Source organism: Rhinolophus hipposideros, assembly GCF_964194185.1.
Source record: "Rhinolophus hipposideros genome assembly, contig: HAP1_SCAFFOLD_690, whole genome shotgun sequence".
NCBI lineage: Eukaryota > Metazoa > Chordata > Mammalia > Chiroptera > Rhinolophidae > Rhinolophus > Rhinolophus hipposideros.
The window spans coordinates 1-19,335 of NW_027669395.1; the positions used below are offsets into that span (position 1 = coordinate 1).

General features: G+C 37.2%; 1 protein-coding gene across 1 annotated transcript; it reads left to right on the plus strand.

Moving 5' to 3' along the window:
• Positions 1 to 3,015: 3,015 nt before the first annotated feature.
• LOC308495612 (centrosomal protein of 128 kDa-like) lies at positions 3,016 to 18,106 on the plus strand (the record flags this gene model as incomplete). Its single annotated transcript, XM_081080579.1, has 3 exons — positions 3,016 to 3,366; positions 10,706 to 11,356; positions 17,942 to 18,106. Coding segments are annotated over 3 exons (1,167 nt in total), but the record flags the coding sequence as incomplete, so codon positions are not given.
• Between the last annotated feature and the right edge of the window lie 1,229 nt (positions 18,107 to 19,335).

Sequence of the window (19,335 nt, forward strand, 5' to 3'; positions counted from 1 at the left end):
ATGGAGTTAGGGTCATCTGAGAATCTGGAAGCTCAGCAAAGAATTGAAAACCTGGGCTCTGGTATCAGACTACCTGGGTCTGAATTCAGTGCCCTCACTTACTGGGTATGTGATCTTGGGCCAAATTCCAAGCCTTGATTACCTATCACTAAAATTGAGATAATATAGTGCCTTAGTTTAGTTTTGTGGTGGAATTGAATGAGGTAATCCATACGTAAAGTATTTAGACAATTCCTTGCCTAACTCAAGTGTCCAATAAACTTTAGTAGTAGTTGTAATTTTATTATTATTACTAGCTCCTTTCCATTTAAATCTCAGCTCATACGTAATCTCCTAAGAGAGACCCACCCTGGCCACCCTGTAGAATATAGACTCTTGCAGATAACTGTTTATCACATCTTAGCACTATCGTAGCACTATCCATGTTGTAATTTAGCTTTTAGCGTGTATCTCCCCAGTTAGATTATTAACTTCTTTGGTATTGAAGCCAGATTTTATTAACCTTTTTGTAAACTATGTGCCTAACACAGAGGAAGTGTAGTTATTCTCTCGTGTTGGTTGGAAAAAAAAAAATGAGTAACTCTATTGATGTAGAAATTATTTGGCTACTGCTTGTTAATAAAATTGATTTCTATCACAGTGGTAGAACTTTCAGATAAGGGCAAAAGGGTAAACCATCATCACTAAGGCTTTCTTATCTCATTTTAGAATTTTCCATTCAAGCAAGTGCACAGTCCTCAGTTTACTGTTTTGTTTGGGTGGATAAGGGACTGACTCATCTCTTCAGGTGCATAGAATTCAGCACACTGAGTGAATGCAAAACTTTTGCTCACAAAATGAAGCAACATTTTGAGGCATTACTTATTTTATTTTTGCCATAATGTCAAATCAGAAGTTTAATCAAGGGAGAAATTATATTTAACTTTATTTGAACTGTAGTTCAGGGATAATGGAATCTGGAACTGAACATTCTACTGTTTGAGCTAGAGGGAGTTGGTAAATGCTTCCAGTCTCTATTTGTAGGTGCCTTAGTACGATGTATGAGATGTCATAAAAAAATACGGTGAATTTTTAAATAAAAAAAATATTACAGTAAGAGACACATTGCCATTAATTCCCCTCAAAATACTCCCCCTTGCTTCGAACACACTTATCCCATTATTCTTGCCCATTTCTAAAGCAGTTCTGGACGTCCTCTTTCGTGAGTGTCTTTAGTTGTGCTGTCACGGCTGCCTTGATGTCCTGAATTGTTTTGACTCTGGGGAAGAGTCAGAAGTCTCACGGTGTCAGATCTGGTGAATGAGGTGGATGAGGACACACTGTAATGTTTGTATTTGACAGAAATTGTCATATACCAGAAGTGATGTGTGACATGGAGCATTGTCCTGATGATGGATGATTTACAGCACATTGTAAAACACACCTTCTCTCAACCATAGCTCAGACCCGACTGACTGCACCGAACAAGTTGAAACTTGTCACACACCGTTACTAAGGTTAGATGTGCAGCTTCCCATATTGAATATCCCTGCCTTTCCATTGGATGGCACTTAGCAGCTGCATTCACTATATTTTGTGATCGTAACGGAAAGGCTCCATGTCACACATTGCTTCTGGTAGGGCAGTTTCTGTCAAATAAAAACATTATGGTGTGTTGTCATTCACCTTATTCCCTGGGTCTGGTGCTGTGTGACTTCTGACTCTTCTCCAAAGTCAAAGTGACCATGAAAGGAAAACATTTTGAATCGATTCAGGACATCGAGGCAGCCATGACAGTGCAACTAAAGACACTCACCATAGAGGACTTCCAGATCTGCTTCAGAAAGGGGCAAGAATGATGGTATAAGTGTGTTTGAAGCAAGGGAGAGTATTTTGAGGGGGATTAATTGCAATGTGTCTTTTACTGTAATAATTTCTTTTTTACTTACGCATTCACCATATTTTTTTTTATCACACCTTGTAGATAATACTTATTCTTTGTCCAGCTCTCAGCCTCTTGAACCCAATCTGATTTGGACACATGACCTTTTCTTGTTAACTTGGTTACCCCAGGTATTTGGAAACTAAGGCTAAGAAGGGACAGCTTAAGGGATACATTATAAGCACTTATTTCTGAATTTGTCACTCTCTTCCAAAGCTTTATAACAGTGGCTTAATGTTAATGATTACAGAATTATTTATTTCTATAAAATATTATATAAAAGCAGTGTCCTTTCACTTTTAAAGTTAAAAATAGATCTTTACACATTCTACTCAAATTAGAAATGTGTATGAATCATGATGATTTAGTGTAACTTCCAAATGTATTATTGACCAACTGTGTTTTAGGGTAGTTAGGTTTTAATAGTTCAGGTTCTTTTCTGGATTGATAAGTATTTCAAATAAATTTAATAAGTTTATTTAAAAAATTTTCTACAGTGATCTAAGCTTGAGAAATGTTCCTTATAACATTATGTTGATTTTGCTGGACGTTATATATACACTCTTTATTGAGAGCCTTTTGAATAAACTTTGAAATACAGTATTATTTATACTGTATTTATACTGTATTTATACTGTTTCTACCATCAATGCTCATTTTATTTTACTATAACAAAATTTTAGATGCTGCCAGAAAGTGGAACATTGCATATGATTGCTAGGATAATTGTCAGATTTTGAAACATTGACATTCTTCAGTTGGACAAAACTAAATTCTTACTAACGTAGTATACATTGTTTTTCTCATCAACAAGACGTTCTGTGCATTTTAGTGATGGTCATTTCGAAAATACGTATTTTTCCTTTTTTGGTAATGAAGTAATCTAAAAAAGAAAATATGTCTATCAAAAATTATTCCCAAGTACTATGATTATAAAATACACAGAAAATGTCTCATATTTTCTAGATTGGTTGCTAATGAAATTTAATACAGACAATTCCCATTCCAGCGACATTAGAGATTCTTGTTTGATACGTTATGTATCCAATTTTGACAAGAATATGTTCCTAATATTTCACATGCTTTATCCCTAGAATTTATTGCGTGAATTGGAGAACAGGGAAAAGCAGCAACTACAGATGTTGGATCAACTTAAGGAGATCCAGAATCACTTTGAGACATGTGAGGCCAAGCATAAGCGTGCTGATCTCCAGATCTCAGAGTTGACTCACCACGCCGAGGACGCAACCAAACAGGCTGAGCAGTACCTCCTCGAGTTCCAGCAGTCGGAGGCCCTGAGGCAGGAGGCAGAGAAGAGGAGAGAAGAGCTGAAACTGAAAGCTCAGGAGTCCGTTAGGCAGTGGAAGCTTAAGCACAAGAAATTAGAGCGAGCATTGGAGAAGCAATCTGAAACGCTTGATGAGCTGACGGACAAGAATAATCAGGTATAGAAGCCCAGTTCCTAGGGAATGATTTTTGCTGTGACCAGCCATTCATTTACTAGTCCTTTGTATACGCACTTGAGTGCCATGCTGTGCATATAATCCACCAAGATGTCCTTGATAGAAGAGTGTTTATACTTTGGCTATTTCAAGGTAAAAGTAATTTAGTTTTAAAGATCTTTTAAAACCTTTTTAATAGTTCAGCATTCCATGACTTTTCAGAGGTGGTCCTTAAAATAGATCTAACTACCCCCCCCCAATTTAGTTTTTAGTTCCCTAAGTTGAAATTAATTCAAGTCGAAGAAAATCACTAAATCTTTCTTAACATCACATGATGTTTCACCCAAGGCATGTATTTTAGAATTTCATTTATTTGTATTTTCAACTGAAGTATTTGTTAGAAGGAAGCATTTAAAAATGCAGTAGTCTAGTCCTCTCCATCTTCTGGCAGCCACTATACTTAGGGTTTATTTAAATGAGTGACTGATAATCTCACTGACTGAGCAGTATTATCAGGTCACAGGCCGCTTTAAGACGCTGCTTTTGTGTCCTTGTGATAGCAGCAACAAAAAGCATTTCACTGATCTGTGTATGCGTTGTACATCATCTGTTCTCCTGTATAATCAGTTACTTTAAATGGATTTTATGCTCCTACGTTGATTCTCAGCTATATCTTTGGGTTGAATTAAACCCAGATGTTACAAGATAATAGGCAGGAAAGTCATGATTGATTTTATCCATGTCTAGTCTTGGTTTATCATTTCTGCTTTGTCATTTGTCACTTGTCAAGAACTCTGAACATTCCAGAAGAATAATCATTTGGATAAGTTGACTTTCTTTCAAAAGAAAACAAAATGTAGGGCAATTATATTTATATAGTCAATTGTCAGTTCGTAAGAGTGACAGATGTGTATTTCAGATGAGCTGTCATGGAAAAGATGCTTTACCTTTTACGTATGAGTTTCTCAGATATACAGAATATGGAGAAAGTGGTCACTTTGCATTCACTGTGGAATGCTTTTCAGTGTAACCCATCTGACTCATACTGGGTGACTGGTTGCCCTGAGGTAAAGCAGCTCTGAAGCTTTTAGATTTGAATCTGAACTGATTTGATCCCAGGAAATTGCTCTACCTTGATTATTCTGTTGTCAGCCTGGTCTGGAAACTGGTTCAATGAGCCTCCCCATAAGGGAGATAGCTACAGAGAAGAGTGGTTGGGGGAATTGATTGATTGAGAACCATCTGGGGAATTCTACTTAATTAGAGGAAATTTAGAAGGGTCCATGTCATCAGACAGAATCCTAATCCATGGTACTGAGAGTTTCTAGATTGAAGTTTCAGAATATTAAAAATTATTAAATAATCATTTCCCAGAATACTCCTGACATAATTATTTTTATCATTTAGCATTGCTAATGATAGCAAAGAAGTAGTTTTAAAGTGATTGCCAGAGTTAGGGTAGTATCACAATTATCACAGCAGGCATTGTAATTTCCACTTTAAAAGCCTTAAAAATTAATGCAGCATGTCGCAGTTAGAGCAATGGTTAATCAAGGAAGAAAGGGTAACAGATATTTCACTGCAAATTCAAGTGTCCAGTAAATTTGTGACGTGGAAATATATTGTAAATAATTTCGGAAAAAAGTTTTTCTTTTTTTACATTTTGCTGAATAGTACCTCTAATGAGTAGTTAACTCTTAAAAAATCCCAAAGCCACCTTAAGGCATAAGTAATACAGCCTGCTCCTTTTTTGTTTGTTTTTTAAGGACTAATTATTTTCAAAAGTGACTCCAGGGTATACTTGGAAGTGTATATTAAAATAAAAATGATACTGGTTTACAAATAAAACACATTATGGTTTAAAGAATAAATTGTTTAATAAGTGGCCTGTGGGGCCATTTTATGTGATCAAAAGATATAATCTTTGCATTTTAAAAGTAGATCTGTGCCTACTTTCATTTTTCTTTTTTCAGAATAATTTATTTTCTGCTTTAAGATTTGCCAGTTAAAATTACATTGGAAGGCTAAAGGCTTTTATTCTCTTAACCCTGATTTATTCATTCATTAATTTTTTTTTTTTTGCTTTTTACATTTTTGAAACCCTGGTAAGATTATCAGCTATGTATTGTATTACAAAGTTACTTCATTACTAAAGGATATGGAATATCAAATAAATGACATATCATTGTAGAAAAACCCAGAAAGATCAGCTTGTATGCCTTCCTTAAAAGTCAGTAGCATAGACGTTTACATCAGGGAATGATGATTTCTCTAGGGATATGTAGAACACATACTGGAAGACCTAAAATTCTATAGATACACATAATCTATTCATAAATTGTGATGTTTTTGTCTTTATTTTTAAAAATTAACTTATTTTGAAATTACAGTTATACAGCAAATTATAGACATACAGCATTGTATTAGTTTCAGGTACACAACATACAATGGAATATTAGTCTCCCCTAAAAAAGAATTAAACCTTTGTTTTTCTTTTAAAGTGCTGTTTGAAGTCATTGGTTTTGTATATGCTTTGAAAATGGTAAGAAAAAAAAAAACTTGGATTCTGTTTATAGTGTGCACTTTTCTGACTGTTTCCAAATTCATATTCCTTTTTCACATGGATAAAGGGAATTCCTCTTGGGTTTTTCTGTGTGCGTGTTTGTGTGCATGCATGTTTTCTGAATTGGTAGAACACTTGGCTTGCCCAGGTATTGAGCTTTTTGCTTGATAGTCTTTGATTTCAAGAATCTTAAGTTGTAATATTTTCTTTCATGCTGAGGGAAAAAAAGAACTATATGCAATATATATTGTCTTTTAAAATCTGAATTTTAAATGGTTAAAAATAAGAAGGACCAATGATAAAATGCATAATTTTTAATATGTATGCAGTCCTGTCCGATGTAATTTAAGAAAACCTAGATCACTTATATATTAGTATAATCCAGCAATCTGTCTGTGTGTTCCCTCACATGCAGAAAAATAACTTTTTTCTTTTAAAATTTCCTTGTCTATCTTTTAGCTAATTCAAAAAAGCTGTGTATACTTTGTGGTCAGGCCTTCGAGAATTGGTTCCTGTTCCTGTATCTGTCATGGTTTTAGACTGTCCCATTCTTGTGGCTCCACTCAGCCATTTCAATCCTTCTTTCATAGTCTTCCCTTACAGCGTTTTGGAAGTTGGGATTGCTGGGTTAGAACATTCCCTTCCCATTGTTCCTGACTACTACTTATTTTTCCATTATGCCTCCACATTTCTCAAGGATTTTCGCACCTGGATTTCCCCTCAGCCTGTTTCATTACATACATTTCTTGCCATCATCTGTGTTGACCTGAAAGTTCAAGTCAGCAATCTGTTGAACTCTGTATCCTTATACTTCACTAATTTCCTATTTTATAGTGACATTCAAACCACCTAGCAGCTAAGTTCTGTATCTAAAATTTGTGACCATCTCTAATTTCTTGATGTTCAAGTCTTCAGTTCCAAAATTCCAGTCTCTGATAGTACAGATTTCTTTTATTCCCTTTTCCTTTTTTGACTATTATCATGTGATTTTGATCTTCCCACATACCTCTGGTTGCCCAGCCACATCCTGGAGTCAGTGTTTTCTAGTCAGACGGGACTTCATGAAAAGCTGCTCTGATGACATGCTCACTGGCATCTTCAATGTCTCCCTTCTACCTCACACATTTTAGTATCTTCAACCTCAAATCAATCCAACTCTCCACTTTTTTCCATTCCTGCTCCTGAATAGTGCCAGCAAAACTTACGAAGAAATGTCAGTTGGCTCCTATAGTGGTCTTGGTTACCTCCCTCAGCCCATTCCATTCCACTTAAAAATTATTGTAGACCAGTTATTGATCAGTGGAGAATGAGCTCTGAAGTCTGTGGGGGAGTGTCAGGCAAACACGTCCTCACTCTTACAAAAGATACACAAGAAGAGAGCTTTTCTCCTTCTCTGGCTACTGTTGTCTTTGGCTGTGCTTGCCTGGAATGGCTGGTGTTGTCTTGCTCCGGTCCTGAGAATGAAGCCTCATACAGAGGAGGGTGCAGCTGAGAGACATGCAGAGAGGTACGTCTAGAGCTGAGCCGTAGTGTGTCTGGAGCAGTTCTGCCTGGAATGATAATCAATTACCCAGTAGTTTAAAACAACTTGAATTGGACTTTTGTCTCGCTCTCAGCAGAAGAAACTCAAGCTGATGTGAAACATCAATTCTAGGAGTGAGGAGCTTTTAGTAAAAGACCCTAAATGTAGGATTGACTAAATGGAGAAGTGGTGTGGGGACAAGGAGTGTCCTAAGGAAAAGTTGGCAAACCTCAGTACGCTATTGGAAGTAGTTGGTTAAAACATCGGATTTGATATGTACCTTGGAGCATTGATGCTGTGCCTCAGATATTAAGTGACCAATAGAAAAACTTTAGGATGTTGGAGCAGGTTGTGTAGATATGGCAGCTTTCAGAAAGGTCCTACAAGAGAAAGACAAGTCATGGGTTGAAGTCAGTCTAAAAGCAGAGAGCAAGATTTTTTTATGTAGGGAGACTGAAAATCTGCAATCTGTAATCCATATGAACTGAGTCTGATAATTTGGAGTCTTTCAGTGTTCGAAAAGCCAAATTATGTATCCACGCTGAAGTCAGTCCAAGCAGGAGAGGGAGGTAGGGAACTTAGCAGAAATAAATATGAGGCAAAAAAGCAAGCCTGATTTCTCAGGCCCTCTTCAAATACTTCTACAGAAGCATATCCTGGCTGGACAGAGGGAAGTCCATTGTTTTGAGTTCCCTCAGGATAAAAGCTATTCAACTGAGTATCCTGGGAACGTTTAAGACACTGACATTTTCAGACTCAGAGATAATATCTAGACAAAATCTTGGGCTGTGGCTACTAGCCAAGCAATTAACCAAAAGCAAATGAACAGAACTTAGTTTTTTTGTATCTATATTGTCAAAGAAAGTGTAAACTTGACCAACATGGTCTGTGACTGTCACCTTTGTCATGAATTGATGTGATCCTTGAAACACTGAAGGGGAGGTGGGGTGGCAAAACCTGGAGAATTGTGGAGTAGCTGAGCCTGAGCTTTTGAAGGACTGTTCTTGAATGACCCAGTCTTTGGTCTTTCTGTTAGGTGAGAAAAATAAATAGCCTTGCTGTTTAAACCAACTTTAGGAAGACATTATAGTATTTTAAATCAAAGACATTTTATCTCCTAGATCTTTATCCTGAAAATATTATTTTTATTTTCAGAGCTGCATGGAAGTCTCTTAACTCATGGTCAGGGAGCTACGTTATCTGTTTTAAAAATTAGTGACTATATTTAAGCCTCCTCCCCTTATTCTCAGGCCCCTTCCACATTACTCTTACAGCCACAACTTGATCCTACCATTTTTTGTCTTCTCTAGTGTGGTAAGTAGAGTGACCTCTCAAAGATGTCTCACCCTAATTCCTGGAACCTGTGAATATGATGAAATATCATTCCCTTGATTATATTATGTTATGTCCCAGTTGACCTTAAGATAAGGAGATTATCTAGATGGGTCTAAGCTAATCACAGGAGCCCTTAAAAACATAGATTTTTCTGGCTGTTGGGAAAAGGGAAAGTGAGAGGGATTCAAACCCTGGGAAAGATTCGTTGTGGTGTTGGTGGCTTCAGAGACAGAGGAATCTATGAGCCAAGGAGTGCGGGTGGCTTTAGAAGCTCAGAACAACACCAAAACTAACAAGGAAACTGGGACCCAAGCCCTAAGTTCACAGAACTAAGTTTTGCCAACAACATGAATGAACTTGGAAGTGAATTCTTTCCCAAAGCCTCCAGGTAAGAGCCCAGGTCAGCTGCCCCTTTGATTTTAGCCTCTGGAAACCTGAAGCAGAATACTTTGCCTGGAATTGTGACCTGTGGAAACAGTGAGATAATAAATGGGTGTTGTTTTCAGCCATTAAGTTTGTTGGAATTTGTTACACTGCAATAGAAAAATAATATATCTACCCTTAGGCATATCTATATTTCTAGCCATTTTTCCTGCACAGTCTTTCCAAAGTGAACTCATTTATCTGTGTTCCAGAGTCTTTTCAATCTAGGAACATTGATTTATCAGTTATCCCCTTTCTTCACAGTTTTGATCACTCTCATGCATTAATACCTCTCTGAGATCCCGGTTTCTCCTTGAACTTAAATCCCATCCCCACTTTTTGTTTCCCCTTTCCCACTAGTCTTCACCACCCTATGATGTAGCTATTATTATTATCTTTATAAAGATAAATAATTTCCTTAAGGCCATAGAACTGCTTATGACTAAACTGAGAATCAAATTCAGTTCTCTCCCGTGATAGCTCAACTGCTTAATCACCTTCTTATTATTTCTCATGTTAGCGTCATGCTGTTCTCCGTTTGAACTGAGAGAGATTTGAAGAAACTTTTTTTGAGTGATTCACTCATTACATGTTATGATGAATTGTTTCACACTGAAATATTGAAGCGTAAAGTGTAAAAATGCCTCACAAGTATTTGCATTTTAACTCATCATTTCAAATTCTGAAATAAGAATTGTAATTTTTTTTTTTTCTGGGTTCGAATCATGAGGGGCATCAGTAAACAGGTACAGAGATTGTCCTTGATTCCAGTGTTGTGTGGGGTGCTATTTTCAACATTTTTAGCAGCTGGCTTTCTCATTTGGATTGATGGGTGGTGAGGATTGGAGGACTAGTCCTTGGCTTCCATCCCTGGGTGTAAACTCCTAACCCCCTAACAAGGCTGGCAGAGGATGATGCCCGTCTGGTCCCTTGACCTTTCTCTTGAGTCCCTTCCAAACCTCTTCTAATTTTAAATTAACCTCATTTCTACCATTGTGGGGCTTCAAGACTCCCAGTTACGTACTGGTATGTTTCTTGTCAGTACTGACATTATTTTACTAATAAAGATTGATTGTATCATAACCTTTTTTAGATTGTATCTGCATGCTTTCGTATATTATCTGTAACTTGTGAAAAGTGTGGCATTGAAATGCAAGTCTTTCTTATTTTAATTCTATTATTTCAACCTTTGGTAAATTTTAATAGTCTTTTTCTTTTGCTCAATTTTATCTTATATTTAAATAACTGTTTATGATCAAGGATTGATATATTTTGGTGATTAAAATCTGAAGCATATATTTCAATGTGGTACTTCAGGGTAATTGTATTTTCCTTCCTCTTTCTAGACTAAAAATATTTTTCTTTAAAAAATGGAAAAAATGCAAAGTATTTGATGAATTATTCTTCTCGTGGATGAAATTTTATTTTGTTTTCGGGCAGTGTCTATGGTGAATTTGATAGTAATTTTTTTTGTTTGTTTTATATTCTTCACTTGATAGATTCTCAAAGAAAAGGATGAATTGAAAAGCCAACTTTATGCAGCATTGCAACAAATTGAGAATCTTCGGAAGGAGTTGAATGATGTCATAACGAAGCGTGCGCTTCAAGAAGAGGAACTTCACTGCAAGGAGCAGAAACTAAGTGATGTTCAGGCTCATCAAGCTGACCTTGAATTAGAAGTCAAAGATTCCCTGGCTACCATCCATAGGCTAGAAAGTGAATTGAAAAAGCAGAATAAGATTCAAAGCCAGATGAAACTTGAGAAAGGTCACCTGGAGGAAGAAGTGGCAGAGCTGAGGAAGAGCCAGGCCAAGGACAAAGCTCAACTTCTCGAGATGCAAGAGGCCATCAAGGACTTGAGTGCCATCCGGGCAGATCTGGCGAATAAATTGGCCGAGGAACAGAAAGCCAGGAAAGAGCTGCTCAAGAACCTTTCTGACCTCAAGACACAGGCCGAATCCAGAGATGAAGAGACGGCCACAATCATTACACAGTTAAAGCTGGAACGAGATGTTCACCAGAGGGAGCTGGAAGATCTCACCTCATCATTGCAAAGTGTGAAAACCAAACATGAACAGAATATCCAGGAGCTGATGAAGCACTTCAAGAAAGAAAAGAGTGAGGCAGAGAATCATATTAGGACACTGAAGGTACCGGCGCTGAATTATCCTGATGATACTGAAGGAATTTTTCTGGTGGCTCATGAAGTTAATAAAGCGTAAACTTTTAGAGATCATTCTGTATTCCCAAGCTCTGAAGGGAAGATAAAACTAACAATAAAGAGGCTTATTCGTGCTTGTTCGGCCAGATTGAAATGAGTTATAGCAGCCACCCGGGAGTACCTATTTCTGAGCACCGAAGCCTTTTAAAAAGAACCTTTAGCTATTTGGGGAGTTCAGGAAAGGCAGAGGTGGCAGTAAGTTGTGGACCTGAAACGTGCTCTCATTCCACATTTATGGCCTCCTAAAATATAAAAGGCAAAGACTCGCCAAGGCTATGGAGGCTATAACCACGGCCCTTATTAGGACGGTAACTAAAGTGGATCAGCTTGTAGGCTGTGTGAATCCAAGGCTTTTGAGATTTACCCTTTCTTTTCCAAATCAGAGTTGCCTGGGTAAATGCATAACGGAGATCTTGCATTTGGGGAAATGTTTCTAAGGTTTAATCGTATTACCATTTTCACTGTGCAGGGGAATCATTTCATAACATGATTGTCAAGGGTCTGATACATCTATCCCTTCTTTCTGCTTCATTTTTTTTTCTCTCCAAAGCAGTTATCATCCTATAGATTCCTTATTACTTATTTTTTAATCCCCCTTTATTAGAATGAACACGCCAGGAGGACTAGGATTTGAATCTGTTTCCCCAGCTATAGCCCCGGTGCCTAGAACATTTTTAATATCTGTTGAGTAGGTGAATAAATGGGTACATCTTCAAAGGTTAATTATAATTTTTCAAAATTCCTTGAAATACAACTACGCAAAAAAATACTTATGATGGAAGATGAAATTACATTGAAATAGCTAGCATTTGTAAAATGCTTTCCGCTGCTTTATGGATTCTTCTCCAGTCCTATATAGCCTACAGGCAGTAGCGGATTTGGGGTCATTAATTAGGGTAGGAGAAGCAGAATGGAGGCTGGAAGAACAGGTAAGAGGCCTTTACTATATTTCATTGAACCAGATACCATCAGTTGAAAGATGCATTATTCTGTGCTACTAAGAAGAAAAATACTGCATATGAAAACATGACCTGCTATTAAGTATAAGACAACATCCCAAGATAGAAATGGTAAAATGGGGGGGAAAAAGTCTTAATATTGATTAAATATGGCATAGCAGTCCTTCAGTGTTGATGAGGATATAAAAAAAAGTAGGATCAGAGATACAGAGAAGAGCTGCCTTAAAGAAAATAAAATATAGATCGTATGTTGATTGATTCGCTGTAACAATAAAAATAATAGAAAACATTTTTTAGCCCTTAATTTGTGCCAGTCGTTACTATAAGACCTTTATATATGTTAATAACTTAATACTAACATTATCCCAGCAGATTGTGTGGTATTATTTTCTCTCTGATGAGGCACTTGAGACACGGGCAATTAAATAACTTGCCCAAGTTCTTATAGCGGGAGAGTAGTAGAGATGGGATTTGAACCCAGGTAGACAAGTAAGCACCTGTGTTCTTAACTGTACTGCTAGACTGCAGAAAGTTTATAATCAAGGATGACTAGGTGTTGACATGGGTGACTAGGTGGGTGATAGGCTATTTGTCAAGATAGATAATACAGAACAGCAGATTTGGAGAGAACCCTGCCAAATCCAGTTTTTTAGCATGTTCAATTGTGTGAAGGGACCTTAAACCTAACCATGAAAGTCTAGGTTAGAAGAGTTTAGTACATGTTGAGTTAGATGTTGGGGAAGAAATTGAGATTAAAGTTTAATATTTGCAGCCAGTACCCAACACATTGGTGGTACTAAAAATGGAATTTGGATGAGATCTTACATGGAGAAAGAAGAGGATGAAACTCTAGAACACCAATGTTTAAGGGAAGAATTGAGAAAGAGATTTAGCAAATAAGAATAAAGGACCATATGAGTGACAGGAGAAGAACCAGAAAAGAATGGCATCTTGGAAACCCAGGTAGGACATTTTAAGAAAGGGATAGTCAAGAGTGCCAAATGTGGCAGACAGACTGAAAGAACCAAGAGAGTGTTCCGTTTGTCAGAGATTGGTGAAGGAGGTCCATGAGATGTGAGGGGGTTGGACCAAAAACAGAGCAGGTAGCCGTCAACAGGAGGCAGGGCATATCTTCTCTGAGGGTTTTGGAAGAAATCAGCAAGGCTGGGAAAGTTGATAGAAATAGTCTGGGGTTACTGATGTGACTCTTGGCTGATAGTCTCTTTCCTCCCTCTGACGTGGAGTAGAGCGATACAGGAAGTAATTCATGAGTGACTAAGACATAAACTGCAGAGAAGACTGTGGAAACAGAGTGACACTAGTGTGGAAGCACGTAATGAGTTGATGCAACAAATAGTGAAGAAGTAGTATTGTGGGGAAAGGAGTGAGAGAGTGGAGGGGTAAGCATCTATGATCACAGGGTGCTTATTTGGTCGTGATTCCTTGGATTGGACCTCAGATTTTTAGAGTTAAGGTCCAAGGTGTGGTAATGCAATTGGTTGCCATTGTGGAATGTGGGTGAAGGTGGTTGGAATTGAGTGGGTTAAATAACTTTGCTATTAGTTTGTTGGATAGATGCTTGGATATTTATGATGCTGTTGAGAAGGCATTAATTGATCACATGCCAAATCCCTCAGTGAAGAGGATGACTGGTCAGGCAGCTGTTGCCAGCGAGGAGATGAGAGTTGAGGAGTCATGGTGCAAATCTCTGAGGAAGGCAGGGTTTTTGCATGAGGACAAGCATGTAATGATTTGTTAGGCCATGGCTTGACAAATGGTTTTTCAAGGAGCTTGCAGTTTTTTTTTCGAGTGTTGTTGAAACTACACCCTCCTTTCTTTCTCAAAAATTGCCGACCTACTTCCAGTTCTCATCACTGTTATTTAGGTTGTGTGATAAACACACATGTCAGCAGGAGTTACTGATAATTTAATCAGTTAGCACAGATTCAAGATCATCTCAGTATGAACATCATTCTGACATTGTGATGTGCTGTCTTGAGTGAGAGAGGAAGTCACGACATACAGGCGGCTTGACAGAAATTATGTTTGCTCCTGGATGCATTGGTATATGAACAATAATATATCAGGTGTCATGGTAGAGAGCTGGGTGTGGGCTGCTAATTGGGACTACCAGGACATGGCTCTAAGTAGCCTCCCTACTTCCCCCATAGTTCCTCTTTCTACTGCCAACTCCTCCCTTTCAACCTTCAGCTACTACCCAATTTCCTTTCCCAAAGCGTAGCTCTGTGTGTGTCATTTTCTGCTCAGAAAACCTTCATTGATTATTTACTGTTTCTGGAACAAAGTCTCAACTCTATTTAGCCCTCCTCGGTATGGTTCCCTTTGAGGTGTCCACATAAAAGTCCAATTAATTTTTCACTTCCTTTATGGATTCTCTGAAGTTGGGACATACGTCTGCTGAGATTGGGGTACATCTCTCCATATTCTGTGTTTCCATAGCTCTTTGTTGATACCTCTAGTAGCCTTATTTTATGGTTTGTTGTGTAAGTCTCCAGAGGGGCAGACATTAGGCCTTAGCCATTGTTGTGTCCTCTTATTTTGTGTCCTTGATCTAAAAATGATCGAGACATACAGAAGATATTCAGTGGATGTTGGGTTGAAATGTTTAGAAAGCTGGAAGTCAGAGGATTTGCTCCTGATTTGCTCTGTGATCTTTCCGGTTTGGATTTCCCCCTGTAATAGGGGAAAATTGATTTCTTCAGGAATTACTTTGTATTCATGTACAGTGAGATGATAAGCTTTAAGAAATTACCTGTATGTAAAGAATGTATAATTTCTAAGTTTTCTGTAGATCTTCTGAAAGCTTTAGACTTTTTTTTTTTAAATTTGGAAGACTGAAATTTAAGAAGGGTGTTGCAGCCACTCTTTTATTTTTTTTAATTAAAGTTTATTGTGGTAACAATGGTTAGTAAAGTTACATAGGTTTCGAGTGTACAATTCTGTAATACATCATCTATATATCACCTTGTGTGTTCACCACACAGTTCTCCTTCTGTCACCATATATTTGATCTCGTTTACCCTCATCTACCACACTTCTCCCCCCCTTTCTCCTCACCCGCTGGTAACCACTAAACTATTGTCTGTCTATGAGTTTTTGTTTCTTTGTTTTGTTCTTTTGTTGCTTTCAGTTTTACTCTTTAATATGGTACAAAAGCAACACAAGAGCTTAAAAGCTGAGCGGAGATTGTGAGAGCCTAGCACTTTCCTTTTAAGCTGAATAAGTTACCCATAAGGAACAGTCGTCATCTCATGCTATTTCATTAATGTAAACCTATACTTTTTACTTATTTATATTAATTAAAAGCAGTTGATAACAATGGACATCACAGAAGATTTAATATACTGAATTATATACAAAAGAGCTTTGGACAAGTAGCTCTTTAAATGTTACATTTCATTGTGTTTCAGCTTTACCTTAATTTATTACTTTTTCTGCGTCTAATTAAAGTGCTGATATATATTTTTTCACTGCACAAAATTATAGTTTTTCTCCATTTAAAACTACCTTTCTCATGCCTATTGTTACGTACAAAATATTTTAATGAAGTACTCTAGCTGCTATGAATATTTGAAGGATGTTGGGTTATCACCTCATTATATCACCAGAAATAATTTTGTAGAGCCTTTTATTGGCATCAAAGACCAAGAATTAGAGTGCCATACTTTTGCCACTTGCTGGTCATATGATCTTGGTCAAGTTACTTAACCTTTTTTGCACCTAATCAATAAAATGGAAATCGTTGTGTATTTATCACAGAGTTTTGTGATTGCAACATCACTTTGTAAACAGTACAGTGAAATGTAAATGTAATAATAAAACCACAACAAGAAGAAGTTCTTAATTAAACTTAGGCCCTGGTGTGCTGGTGAATGTTTTCAAATAGGCTGCCTAGGATTGGGAGTGGGGGACCCTTATTTGTAGTACTTTCCAAGTTTGGTGGTGTAAATACCTCCATTTGGCTGGTTTCTGGTTATCAAACGAGACCTCACTAGGGAGGGACAGACTTGGGACGAAGAGCACAGCTGGTTCCTGAGAGTCTCTGTGAACCGGCTCCAGTGCACCGCTGGCTTCAGAGGGAACCTTCTGTACCTGTGCTTTTTATGACTGAAAGAAAGGCCAAGGCATTCTCCTGTAGCTTAAAATAATAGCCGAACAGTTTTCCTGATGAGAGACTTTATTTTGTGAATTTATTTTTGGGTTTTGAATACGGGATTCCTCATTTAAAAAATCAGTTCCTTTGTTAATTCCAAGTGGCATCAAGTCTTAGGTGAATTTTGTGTGGGGAATAAAATATATATTTTGCCTAAAACTCACAAAACTTCTTTCTTTAATGAAATTGCTTCCAACGATTGTGTTCTATATACCTGATTAAACACATACAATAAACTTATAGAAATAAAAGACACAGATGTATTTTAGGCATTAAACATGTATTTTAAATAGATTATTTGTAGTTGCTTATAGGCTGTTAGTAGCAGGTAGGTGTGACCTGTTAACATTGCAGGGTGTACACAGCTGGTTTTTAAACCTTGTGGTATACGTACCTTTTGAAAATCAGTAGTGTGGCAGAGTAGCTGAAAGCGTGAGCATTGGAGAGAATTCTTGGGTTCAAATCCTAGCTCTGCATTTACTATGTACTGTTGGGTAAGATACCTGTGTCCCTGTGCTTCAGTTTCAGAAAAGGAGGCAATCATAGTACCTTCCTGGTCAGGTTTTTGTGAAGATGAAATGAGGAAAGACTATACGAAAAGGTCTTAGAGGAATTCCTGACATATAGTGTTTGTGTTGTTATTTTAAAAGTCTTCAAGTTTACATACCGGCAAATCTTTATTAAATCTCATACACAGAATAGGTTGTTCCTAACTTTCTAAAAGCTGATTCTGATTATATTCCAATTAAAGATCAAAAACGATTGCCCTGTTGGTGCTGAAATAATGACCGGTAAACTCTTTTTCATATCAAGTGACTTGTAGTTTTGTGGCTGCTACAATTAATAATCTTTTTGGTCCCATCAGATTGGTATCCATAATTACATTGTACAAACAGTATGCAATTCTTTCACAAAAACCAGGAGGTAGGTTGCCAGGAATTTTGTTAAGGTCCTCTTATAGATTAATAAACTGATCAGCCAGTAACTTCTCATAGTACTTCCCTTTTGGGACACTAATCTAAGAACTCCCTCCGCTCCCAGAGTTCGTGTTTCTTCTTTGGCTTTCCACAACACCTCACCTCCACTTTTATTAAGCATTTCTCATTAATTATTGTAGAAATTGATTTTTGCGTCTGTTGCTTTTGCTGTTCATGTCTGTTATCTCCAGCACCTAGCACAGTACCTTTCACATAGCAAATGCTCAGTGGGTGCTAAGGAGTGATTGGATAAATGCAGAACCTTTCTTTCGCGTATTTATGTACGGATTCTTCTAGAGCAAAATCTTGAAGTAGTTTACCTACTGATATTATGTGTGATTTGTTTGGTGTACAATTTGGCTATGGCCAGTGGACTTTTTCTTTTTTCCTTCTTGTTTTCTCAGGCAGAAAGCTTAGAAGATAAAAATATGGCTAAAGTCCATCTTTGTCAGCTAGAGAAGTTGAAATCACAGTGTGACAGGCTGACAGAGGAATTAACCCAGCATGAAAATGAGAACCAAAAACTGAGGCTAAAATATCAGAGTCTGAAGGAACAACTAGAAGAAAAGGTAACAATTTGAATGAATTGTAATTTAAAAGACTTATTTGAATTTCTTCTAGAACATATTTTATGTATTAATAAATGCTAATTGTGGTCTGTAGGAAAGTTGTGTTGATGCCAGAAAAAATGGTAGAGGGTTATTAGAATGTTGTGGTTTTTATTCTTGCAACTAACCAGTAACCTTTTAGCACATTGGATCTCAAATTTCTTCTGGATCTTAAAATAGGAGTTTAGAGACAAGGTAGCAAAGGAAGGAATTATGGTTTGTTGAGAACCTACTCTATGTCAGGTGTTTATGCCAGGCTGATTTACATATGTGTACTTGTTAAAGTCCCACAGCTCTTTGGTTGGATTCTGTTGACCTTTAATCTATGAGGGAATGGAGGCTTAAAATAAAATAGATAATAGTTAAGTGCTCACCATGTGCTAGGAATTTTTAATGCTTGTAGTAATTTTAGGAAATCGATACTCTTATGCTCATTTTTGCAGTTGCAGACACTGAAGCTTGAGAGGGCTGGTAACCTTGGAACATTCCCAGCAGGCTTACTGCCTTCCTATTATTAGACGTGTAAATTTATTTTGTGTGTCTGCTGTATATCAGACATTGAGTATTATATGAGAGACTTCTAGAGAGTCACTACTTTTTTCTGGCAAAAAGTCAACTAAGAATAGAAGACAGAATATTTAAATTTTCTTTCTGTTTCTTCCACCAACTTCCTAAAAGGATTTGTAGTCGAGTGTAATAGAAGTCAAATATTTAAAAAGACCATTGAAGTATGGATAACAGGATACGGCAAATAGACTGGACCAAATGGATCCAATACTTAATAAGGGTTACTAAAAATCAATGACAAAGGAACTATCACTGGGTGGGATGTCATAACACTCTTCATAAACCTCTAGGAAGAAACTGTTGTAATGCTTTGCTCATCTTTTCCTTTTTTTGTTGTTTGCAGAATTCACTATATTATATATGTGTGTGTATGTACATATACCGTGTTTCCCTGAGAATAAGACCTCCCCTGAAAATAAGCCCCAGTTAAGATCTCAGCCGGGCGGATGCATTTAGTACTTATGACGATGTTCCAGAAGAAGATGTCTTGACTGTATTTGAATAAATGTAGGTTGTTGTACATGAAAAAATAAGACATCCCCTGAAAATAAGCCCTAATGGAGCAAAAATTAATATAAGACCTGGTCTTATTTTTTGGGAAACACGGTAGAAATAGATATGGA